This window comes from Nannobrachium achirus (assembly GCF_963921795.1).
Source record: "Nannobrachium achirus genome assembly, chromosome: 14".
Taxonomy (NCBI): domain Eukaryota; kingdom Metazoa; phylum Chordata; class Actinopteri; order Myctophiformes; family Myctophidae; genus Nannobrachium; species Nannobrachium achirus.
The window spans coordinates 24,130,465-24,142,524 of NC_137821.1; the positions used below are offsets into that span (position 1 = coordinate 24,130,465).

The following is a 12,060-nucleotide window of genomic DNA, read 5'->3' on the forward strand; positions in this document are numbered from 1 at the left end:
TAGCCATTGGCCATTCAAAAATAATACAGTCTTTGTGCATTATCAACAAGCATACAGCGAGTCACTTCGTGCCGCGATGCGAGCTTGTAAACCTGGTATTTTTTACTTAAAAAAAAAAAAAAAAATCTTCAGTTTTTTAACACAAATCTCCTCTGGGGGTCCCTGGCACAAAACATTTTCAGATCACAGTCTGCAGCCAGATGTATATCAATTTGGGTCCTTGGCACGAAAACTAAGCTACTAGAGTTGGCCTCAGGTCTTAATCGGGTTAACCCAGCCCTGGTCTCATACCGTTTCTTTTCTCTCCTGTGTTTGGTGATGCCAGTAGGACCCCATGGCAGACACGAGGCCCCGCCCCCCAGGGAAGCCGCGGGCGTCCGCCAGCAGCAGCGTCAAGTCCAAGAGGCGAAGCACCAGGGCTAGCGCGACCTCCCCGGCCCCAGACCCCAACCCAAAGAGGAGAAGCACCAGGGCCAGCGCGACCTCCCCGGCCCCAGACCCCAGTCCAAAGAGGAGAAGCACCAGGGCCAGCGTGACCTCCCCGGCCCCAGACCCCAGTCCAAAGAGGAGAAGCACCAGGTCCAGCGTGACCTCCCCGGCCCCAGACCCCAGTCCAAAGAGGAGAAGCACCAGGGCCAGCATGACCCCCCCGGCCCCAGACCCCAGTCCAAAGAGGAGAAGCACCGGGGCCAGCGTGACCTCCCCGGCCCCAGACCCCAGCCCTGCTGCCCTCCTCCCTGAAGAGGAGGTCGTGGACACACCGCCCCCTGGAGGTACACCCCACACAAATACGCACATACTATCATCGTCGCTGTCGGGTGGAAACTTTGTACAGTAAAACTGTTCATTTTTGCAAGAAGTTGAAAATGCGTGTAGTGATTATTTAGTTACAAGGTCAGGGGTTGACACTAAGGTCTCTGAGAAGTTGAACATGACCTGTACTTATCCGTCGGGCAAGTACAGGTCATGTTCCACTTGCATTCCACTTGCATTCCATGTTCCACTTCCATTATAAAATGATAGATACGATTTTAATTCCCGCTCAATTTACCACTTTCTGTGTCTGTGCGATAAAATAAATGTCATACCTCAACACCTCCAAATCTAAATACCAAATATCTACATAGCTATGATGTATTATGTCTATGGTTTCACACTTTTACAGTCCACAGACCGAGCGAGCTGGCCACGTTCAGGTTTTTAGACAGATATCTCATGTTGTGTTTCTAGACGGTTGCGTCCCCTCTCAAATGAGCACTTGCCCGGTCGGGCAACCTGAAAGCAAAATTCACTTGCCCGAAGATTTTATTTACCTGCCAGGGGCAGGTGGGCAACACTGTGTAAGGGTCTTCTTGGTGAACCGGAAGGTTCCCAGTTCAATCCCGGGCTGTCCCCCAGAGCAGTGGTTCTCAAACTTTTTGGGCTTCAGTATCCCCTTTTCCTGATTGCTGAATCCAAGTACCCCCTTTAATCCAGTGACCCATACAAGTCTGTAACTGTGTAACACTGTATAGTGAAGTATGGCATTAATATAACACAATTAAAAGCTGACATTTGGAGATACAAGGTTTCTGCACGGCAGCAACGATATGCACAGCGAAAGTCCTTTTCAGGACATTTCGCCTCGGATGGATGTGGTTAGGTGTAGGCATAGTTTCTGTGACGTTAGCTCTAGGCCTAGTAATCATGCATAAACACACATACGTAGAGCAGCAAAGAGTCCGAACATTGATGTGTTTACTTGAATTGCAATTTCTTAAGGGTATTCATAATATTGCCACATTCTTTGTGCATTATTCAAAGGCAGCGTGTCATTTGATACCGTCGCAGTGAGTGAGGTGGAAACCTTGTATGCTCATACTGTTGCTTTTTTCAGGAAATGAAAACAAAAATCAAGTGTTCCATTGGATCCAATATATAGTTATTTAGTAAGCAGCTCTTGTTAAGTTGTTACTATACTTTTTATTGGTTAAATATTGATCAAACCCACAGACACGCTTAACCACTTCCGACCTTTCCTTCATAAGCAAATATTTTTGTAAAGATTTCAAAAGATTTCTAAATTGTTCAAAACTAGCTAGAATAGCCGATCACAAAGCATTGCCATGTGACACGTTGTGAGCTTGTAGATATGCAGTTTTTGCACGACACTGTCATACAATGAAGTATAAAGAAATTAACAGTTTATGGAAAAACAAACAGTTGGAATATGGAGATATAAGGTATCTGCCCGACAGTGACAACATACTCTATGTACAGTATACATACGGCCATGTGTTGCCCATAAACACATTTCCCCCCCACAGCTTAATGTTATGAATACTTGCTTTGATATGGTCTGCAGGAAATTATTGACGTGACAAGCTATAGCATAATTATCCTGTAAATACTTTTCCAAAATACCCAATTATGCAATTACATGATTGCCTGTGCACGTTTTGACAAACAATTCTCCTATTCTTTTCATCAGATGTCTGTAATTTCTTTTTTAAATCTTGATTTATACAATAGCAAAGCTCAGCACAATTACATCAACCTTGAACTCCAAAACTGCTGTCAGAAGTAATGACCGCGCTCAAAATAACCACAAAAAAAGAGAGGCTACATTATTCTGACAATGCGAACCAGATGTAATTATGAAAATTGGTGTCGCTCGCTGCGTCACTGCATTTCCAGAGGCTTTTCATAATGTCTTGTACGTGTGTGTGTGAGTGCGTGCTTGCGTGCATGCATGTGTGTGTGTGTATACTTGTACATTATTACTATACTTGTCAGGGCCAAATGTATCCACAATTATACAGTAGTAGAGTTCGAGAAATATAAATTGTTAGGACCATTTTCCTGGTCCTCACAAGTTTTATGGTAAAGCAAATATATATACATTACGTTTACAATTACGGGCCTTGATGGCTAATGTTACACTTGGATGCATGCTGAAAATTGCCGATCTTCTATTTTCAGAGCGCAACCAAACATAAAATAACTTGTCTTTCAGATCTACTGTCTGGATCACTTCTCCACTAGTCCCTCCCTAATCGTTTAGTCCAGTTTTTATTTCTTGACGAAATAGTCTCGGTTTTAGTCATCACAGCTTAGGTTTTATTTCCTTTTTGTCAGTGAAAAAAGTTAGTTGACGTACGTTTTTCGTCATCATTTTAGGGTGTAGAAAAGGGGGGTTGTAGTACTCACAAGTATACTAATACTGTGTGTGTGTGTGTGTGTGTGTGTGTGTGTGTGTGTGTGTGTGTGTGTGTGTGTGTGTGTGTGTGTGTGTGTGTGTGTGTGTGTGTGTGTGTGTGTGTGTGTGTGTGTGTGTGTGTGTGTGTGTGCTTCCATCAGTCGCAGAGGAGACTAATTCTTCTTCAGAAGTGAATAATGGCGTTGCGGTGGTGGATGAAGAGTTCCAGGACCTGTACATCAGCCAGGTAAAGCCATCAAGCCACTAATGGAGACTTTTGTCCTCGGTGAAAAATTGATTGTTAGCTTTTCCTCCCGAAAACCACCGGCGGTGGCGTTCTCATCTGGGCCAACGGTAGGGTTACAGTAAATGAGCATTGCAGCTGGACGTGAAGTATGACAAGCCCTCACTTTTAAGCGGTAATTCAGACCGCTGCCGTGCCTACTTCGAATACTTCATTTGTGATACGTCAGTGTCGCGTGCCAAAAATAGCCGATCTCCAAGCTCGGAGCACAGTGCCGACTCAACGCGTTCTGAGCTTGTAGATGAGCAGTTTTAAGGCCTGTGACTCTATACTTCAACCGAAATGTTAGGTGAGTTGTGTTTTCCGACGTGCAAATTTCCAAACTCTCATTCAGTCTAAATGCTTTTCAGAAGTCCCAAGGGACATCATTTTATGGTCGACATTTTGACCGAAATCTTCGGTTTCGGTCGAAGTATGGACAGCCCTTTGGGCTTGTGATGCGTGTCATGCCACGAAATATACTGTAAATGTGCCTTAAAACTTTCATTTTTGTTTTGTTTCTGAACTAGGCTTAATGCTTCACATATGTTATTGCTATGATCGGGGTCGGCCCAATCAGTATTTGCGAACATGTAACAAGCAAGCCCCTCTTCCCAAATCCAGAGAACCATAGAAACCCGAAACACAGGCCCCGGTTTTTTATCAACCACATGCTCTGCGCTGGAACGCATCCATAAACACTGAACGGGAGACTTGAGTTTGCGGGCCCCATATGTTTGTTAAAGCTTTTACGACCAATTGAACCCCATCCTATGGTATTGATATCCCTGCTCGAGCAGAAAATTACACTTATCCTCAGAAAGTACCCCCTCCCACTCCCACCCATCTCGGAGTCAACTTTTCCATATTTTGTAATTGATTCTCAGCACAATGGCATGACTTCACAGATTAGATGGGGGGCACCTTCGCTTTTTCTTGGCACGGAGAGAGGCTGTTGTCTATCCTCAGCAACTGAAACTAAAACTTTTTCTCAAAGGCGGAACGAATTGAATATTTATTGAATCACCTTTTTATGCATCCGTCATTTAGCTTCGCTGTGGTTGCGGCGGTTGACACCACAGCTTAGCGGTTATTCACAAACTCTAATACAACAGCGTGAACCTGAACCCCCCCCCCCCCCCGCCCGCCGGTGCTTCTGTTAGAATATCTACCCATCCTTCTAATCTTTTTTTTTTTTTCCTTTCAGGGTTAGAGCTCATACTTTCTTTCGCTTAAAAAAAAAAAAGCCGGCAGCGAGTTTCAGCTACTATCTGGGGTGACACTGTGCAGAAGAAATACAGAATAATGCCTGCCAGACAGGGTGTTTTCACTAGTCCCTTTTTTAAACGAAAACAAAACTAGTGGACCGAAAAGTAGACCAACTGAAAAGGGACCGAGTTCTTTTCATCATTCACCTTGTCTGTTGATATAAAGAGGCCTCAGTCCTCTTTCTGTTCACGCTATTGTACGTTTTTGGGTTGGCACAGGGCGATCTGTCTGCGGCAAGGCTAGAGGGATAAAATACAATTGCAAAGAGGGAAATGAATGTGGACAGCCTTGTGTTCATGATGCGCAGGTAAACTCTAAATCTGGCTTCCCCTTTTGCTATTTGTCATATGACAAAGTATATATCGTAGGGCTTAAGTTGTTAAGCGAACCCTAACGCAGTCTTGAAGCGAGCCACACTCGGACCACCTTCCGAAGTGGCTCTGAGTACAGTTAGTTTCAGATTGATTTGAGTGCTTTGGAATATTCACATTATGCACAAAACATAGCTGAATCATGGTCTTGAGTCCATATCAGAGCTTGAAAGGGCCCAAGAGTGAAAAATGGTAAATGGTGCATTTATATAGCACTTTTTATCCAAAGCGCTTTACATAGATTGTGCATTACATTCACCCATTTCACACACATTCATACACCGATGCTGGAAGAAATCATGCAAGGCACCAACCTGCTCACTGGGAGCAATTAAGGGTTCAGAGTCTTGCTCAAGGACACTTCGACACTAACTCTGGGGGAGCCCGCACATCAACTTTATTGTCACATATAACAGGTCTTCCAGGTGTATAAAAAAAAGTTGGTGAAATATTGTATTCGTACAACAAGCTCCTAACATTGCAGTTTCAAGAAAGGTGGAAAGAGAAATAAAGAAAGAAACCGGTTAAAATAGCAGCAGAGTGAAAGACTTTGACGTCTCTATTAACAATGTAATATACAGTATATGTACAGTACAATACATGTGTGCACGCTGTACATACTAGGCATACTTACTCCACCATTGTCAAAATGATGAAAAGGCAATGAAGCTGACGGCGTATTTCCATTGCGGTCCTTGAGGGTGTACATGTAAACAATGTATTGATGTATGAGTTCAAGTTCAATTGGGTGCACATGGGTGATCATTGAAAAGGCCCCGTGGGGCTGCGTGGGTGGGTGTGCATGCCAGGAAAGATGAAGAAGAAAATACATTATGACACAATACATAAATAATATAATATAGATAATATAATATACTATGTTATAATATAATAATAAGTGTGTACATAAGGTGTAAAGGAAAATATCAATACAGTGAGGCAAATAGCAGCATAGGTTAAAATAGCAGCAGAAATAATAGCACATGATGTAACTGAATTCATTGACAGAGCTGCCTGCAGGCCCTGCACACTGTCCCTGAGACACTATTGGACCTGTAGTTATCCAACTTTTCCATGCCAAGGACCCCCAAAATTATATCTATGTGGCCGCGGACCCCCATCTGAAAATGTTTTGTGCCAGGGACAAAATTATTCAAAATCGTCAAAGCATTTCTGATATTTTTCAAAAAGGTTAAAAATAGCAGATGTACAGGATCGCAGCGCGGCATGAAGTGACGCGCTGTGAGCTTGTATATCTGCTATTTTTGAATAGCCAACGTATAAAATGTGGATAAAGTGGTTAAAATGACTCTGATGCTGTATGCTGGGGAACCCCTTCAAGGACCCCTGGGGGGTCCCCCGGACCCCACTTTGAGAACCACCGCTATAGGAGGCTCCGAGTTGTGACTGCGAGTGCGTGCTTCAGCGATACCTCGCGCTCCGTCACGGTGTTCCCACCATCAATTGAATTAACGACATTAATTACATCTCTCTGCCAGCCAAGGTAGAGGTGGCACTTTACATGCAGTGACCTCCGTACCCCACGCTGCGCACAGTATGTGGGCACAAGTCTGCACGGACGCGTCTCTTCTCCCCCGCTGAAAACCAAACAGATGCCGGGAGTGGGCGCTGATCACATGCACGCACAGCCTACACAAACACATACGTTTTGTATTACTATGCATGTGAGGACTTCAACATTTTATTTAGGATGGTGAATTTATGAATAGTCATCAAGCATAACCCTAACCCCTAAACCAGGGGTCCTCAACGTTTTCAGGCCAAGGACCCCTTAGCCAAGAGAGAGATGAAGCAGGGACCCCACCATAGATTCCATATAGTTTCATCGTTTGACAGCACAATCATCATTATTTTTTATTTGTGTTTTCAGATAACCACTTGAACCGTCAATAAACTTGACCTTTCACTCTGTACTTAGTCTGCTCTTTTCCCTCTCAACACCAAACCTCTTTGCCGAAAATAGCTGATCTACAAGCTCTATTTCTATCACACAAAGATTTGTAGGACCCCCTGTAGTAACTCCGAGGACCCCCTAGGGGTCCCGGACCCCCTGTTGAAGACCCTTGCCCTAAACCTAACATGGAAATGTCTAATCCTTATAGCCACACCTGAATCTTTTCCTAGTGGTAAGCCTATTATAACTTCCCAAATTGTTTTTCTTTTACCCATAGAACAACCATTTCTCTGTAGGAAAAGTTTACTCACAATGTCCATTAACTTCTATTATACTAGTGGGGACATCCCGGCTCTCACAAGTATATTAATACAAAACTCCAGTACACGCACGCACGCGTGTGCGCGCACACACACACACACACACACACACACACACACACACACACACACACACACACACACACACACACATTCCGCCGTACCTGCCTGTTAGCATTATTCGACAAGACGTCCCCCTCCCGCCCGTGTAATCTGCATAGTGATATCATTTGGGTAATATTGGAGGCGGCCACCTGCTGCGTGTTGAAATTGCAGGTAAAGGGAAGGACCGCCTGCCGGTGGCGCCGGTGATTTGTCGGGCGCCATGAGTTATTGCGGTCACACCGCCGGTGACAAAGCAACAGGCCACAAGTCATTTTCAATGGATGCCATGCAGGAGTGGATTCAGTGTTGTAAAAAGTACTCACATTTTATACTTAAAGTTGTACTATGTAACTTTTTTTATAAAACAAATCTTAAAATTCTCCTAACTATTAAATCACAAAAGTTTTAGATGATCCGCGCCGTGAATTTCAGCCTGTAAAGCCTTCTCTATATGTAAACTGAGATCCTTGCCGTGGACCGGATCTCGCGCCAAAATTGCGTCATCACACTACCGGCCAATCACAGCGAGGGTTATACAACTGCCGGCCAATCACAGCGCATCTTGAAGTGGGGTCGCTATGGCAGCCATATTTGTTGTCGCCCGTTTGTACCATCCCTTCTCTAGGTAATTTCGCCTACCAGGCAGGGTGAAGGAGTCCGTATCTCTGGAATTACTGAACGCACAGGAACAAGGGACCCCTTAAAAGATAGATCTCAGCGAGGTGGAGGCAGACGCGGGGGTCTGAAGGTACGAAAAACGGACGAAAGACGCGGACGCGACCGCGGTTTGCTATAGGGCTAATGACCACTAGTTGGGCAACTTACACAGTATGGCTTTAAGTAAAAGTATCAATACAGCAATATAGAAATACTCCATTACAAGTAAAAGTCCTGAATTCAAAATGTACTTGAGTAAAAGTATGAAAGTATTGGCATCAAAATGTACTTAAAGTGCAAAAAGTAAAAGTACAAAATGTTTGAAAATAGCAGCTCTACAAGCTCACAACGCGTCGCATCGCGACGCGTTGTGAGCTTGTAGATCGGCTATTTTCAAATAGCCAAGGGATAAAATAAGGCTAAAGTGGTTAATATATGTTTTTTTATATTATAATGTATAACTGCAAAGTAACTAGTAGCTAAGGTTTTTAAAAAATGTAGTGAAGTAAAAGTACAATATTTGGATCCGAGATGTAGTGTAGAAGTAAAAGTATTAGAAATTGGAAATACTCAAGTAAAGTACAGATACCTCAAAATTGTACTTAAGTACAGTAATTAAGTAAAAGTACTTAGTTACTTTACACCACTGGGTGGATTGTAACTAAGTACATGTACTTATGTACTGTACTTGCATACAAATTTGAGGATTGTTGTACTTTGCCAGAGTTTTTGCAATTTGCTATACTTTTACTTCTAATCCACTACATCTCAGAGGCAAATGTGTACTTTTTGCTCCACTAAACTTATTTGAAAACTTTAGCTACTTGTTACTACTTTGTAGATTTGTATTATTATTAATAAAACACGCATTAACCTTTTTATACCTATATACTTATATAAAGGCGTTGTGAGCTTGTAGACCTGCTATTTTCAAACGATTTCTATACATTTTGAACACTTGTGAAATGGGACATTCGGCATAACGAGTCATTTTACTTTTGTTACTTTAAGTACATTTTAATGTCAATACTTGTGTACGTTTACTATTACATTTTGAATACCAGACGTTTACTTGTGACAGAATACTTCTGCCGTGCAGTATTGATACTTTTACGAAGAAAAACATTTCAGTCCTTTTTCCGCCACTGAAACCATGTGGGGTGAAGAGACAAACTGGTGGCAGACACATGTGGCAGTGTGACTGGCGTGACGCACTACTTGTTACTAGGGATGGGACGATATGAACATTTCATTTCATATCACGATTATTGTGACCGGAGAAATCACGATTTACGATATTATCACGATAATCAAATTATCCCCAACATCCATTATCCTGGGGCGGAACATTTGCCAAAAAATTGCAGATCTACAAGCTCACAACCGCGACACGTTTTGAGCTTGTACTGTAGATCGGCTAAAGAGATTTGATGGAGGGTGAAAAAAAGACTGTATCAAGTACGTATATTATAAGTACGTTTTACCAATAGAGGGTTTAAATGGTACCGGATATGCAGCTCGGCAAATAAAAGGTGAATTGATCCCGGTGCATGACGGAGGACGATTTCACGATGAATTAAATCTCCACGATACGATTATCGTGAGGGTTTTTTATCGTCCCATCCCTTCTTACTTTCTACCAGTTCCTCTCCCCCTCCACAATGCCACACTTCCCTGATGGAAGTGGGGTCGGGGACAACCAGGGATCCTTTTTTGGGGAAGGGTTGTAATTTATCATCACAATCATTTTAACACTTTATCTATTTATACGTTGGCTCTAAAAAAAATAACAGATCTACAACCTTGCGTGCAGCGACAACAAGCGTTTTTCAGGGTTCTTTTTAGGATTTAGAAGACATACGTTTGTAGAATCTGTGTCAGGGTATATTTACGTTTTTCCAATTATTTGGGGGCCCACTTGCAGTATCCTCATGGCCTCTTGGCCCATCCTCATCCTACTTATACTCCCCTCCCTCTCTCTCTCTCTCTCTCTCTCTCTCTCTCTCTCTCAGATGTTCAGGAAGCGTGTGGCGCTGCTGGGCGTGACGGAGGAGTCGTGGACGGAGGAGAACATGCGGCGGCTGGATGAGTACGCCTCAGACACCTCCATCATGTTGATGGTGGTGTATCTGGACCCGTCCGCTGGGCTGCAGGTGGAGTTCACCATGCCCCCGCAGGTACAACACAGCTCCACCTCCACCCATCCAATTCATGTCATTATTGACAAATATTAAAGATGGGGTGCCGGGATTTTTTTCCCTTCCTACAACATAATCATCAGATATTATGATTATTCTTGGACAAAAAAGTGTACAGAAAGTGTTAAAATTGTGTTTTTATGTGGCCACACCCACCTGTTCATTAAGTATGCCTGGTTGTCATGGTGGGTGGTGACCAAGCTGAAGTTGGCCACACCCACATATGTTGTTGGATGGTGAAAAAGGGAGGGGTTGATATTATATTATGATGTCATTATATCTGTGTATTTCAATTTGGCCTTTTGACCCAGAAGTTTCCAGGATTAGGGAAGTAACCAAAAATGTATTTTGTTATATAACATTTTTTATAAAATCGGATTCATTTAAAACCATACGTTGTTGAGCCATCAGGGCTCTACACTAGTGTCCCTTCTGTTTTCACTCTACATTAAATATTTTCGCTAAAAATAGCCGATCGACAAGCTCACAACACGCCGCCTGCGTAATGCGTTGTGAGCTTGCCGATCTGCTGTCTTCCTCAGAACGGGCGCTAGTGTAAAGGTAATCAATAGGAGGATCGTTAGGAAGATAATGTCTAGTTCTTTCCCTGCAGCGTGCTGGTTAAGTATCCTGTACTAACAAGTGGTTAAGTGGCTATAGAGCACATACTGTAGTGTACACACGGTCCCTGCAGTGAGATCTGTGTCACTGAGCCCTTAATGACCGCGCTGTGTGCCCCATTGAGCCCTGTAATGAGTGTTCTGACATTGAACATCTGCAGGGGCGTATAACTGTAGAAGTCTCTGTGAGAGAGAGCACTGTTTGAGTGGCTCACGTCACATCAGCGTTTCCCAAACAATGGTCGGTTACCCATTTTTGGGTCATGGTGGACCCATTTTTATGTTATTTTTCCCTGAAATAAAATGTAAACATTTTTCAAAAGTATTTCAGGAGGGGATCTCTGATAATGAAATCAAAGAAAGGGGTCTGGAACTCTTCGTTGAGTTGACGTTTCGGTCCTTAGATCTTTATCAGGACAGACCTTTGTCACCAACCTTTGAGGTGTGCATCGTCCTTCTTCTAAAAGCATTTCAGGAAAACAATAAATAGTGAAATGGGGCTTAAAGGAGTAGTTTTAAGTGGTTAATTCACGATGTATTTTTCTAGGTTTTGGTCCCAGAGAGACGCCATATATATATTGTCTCTGTCAGGTGGAAACCTCATAATTCTAAAACTGTTACTTTTTCCTATTCAAATTCAAAAATCTAAAGTGGAAGATCAACAAGATCAAAACACGTCGCTTCATGCCGTGTTTCGAGCTCGCAGATCTGCTACTTTATTCTTTTGTGTGACACTGTAGTATGATAAAAACACAAAAAGTTGAGGCTCCTCTGAATATAAGAGGTTTTCTGCAAAAATATATTTTGTCTGTTCTTCTGCTGGAGCTGGAAAAGTTTGGAAAGCCCTGCTCTAATGAATGTACAGTAGTGACATTGAACATCTGCGGGGGGGCGATCTGTAATTCCTATGAGGGTACTGTTTGACTGGCTTACTGTACGCGTCACCCTCAGAGGAAACATTCGCCTTATGCATTTCAAGCAGGCCTGCGTGTGGGTGGACAGAGCGCTGTGTGTGTGCGTGCCGTGTCACCCTATGCATACTCATTCTCAGGCCTGAGATAATGTAGTCCGAGCGTTTCAGGCAAAGATCGTGCACTTTATGAAAGAAGCATGAAATTTGGAACACAGTTAGAACATGCCATAT

At 43.1% G+C, this 12,060-nt stretch overlaps 1 protein-coding gene across 1 annotated transcript in view; it reads left to right on the top strand.

Annotated features, from left to right (window-relative positions):
• Positions 1 to 334: 334 nt before the first annotated feature.
• The window catches only part of dnah2 (dynein, axonemal, heavy chain 2), a gene marked incomplete at both ends in the record, with an annotated part of 552,347 nt that continues 540,621 nt past the window's right edge, over positions 335 to 12,060 (top strand). The window contains 3 exon segments of the mRNA XM_080741500.1: positions 335 to 773; positions 7,613 to 7,644; positions 10,111 to 10,275. Of these exon segments, the coding sequence (XP_080597626.1) occupies positions 335 to 773; positions 7,613 to 7,644; positions 10,111 to 10,275 (636 nt within the window).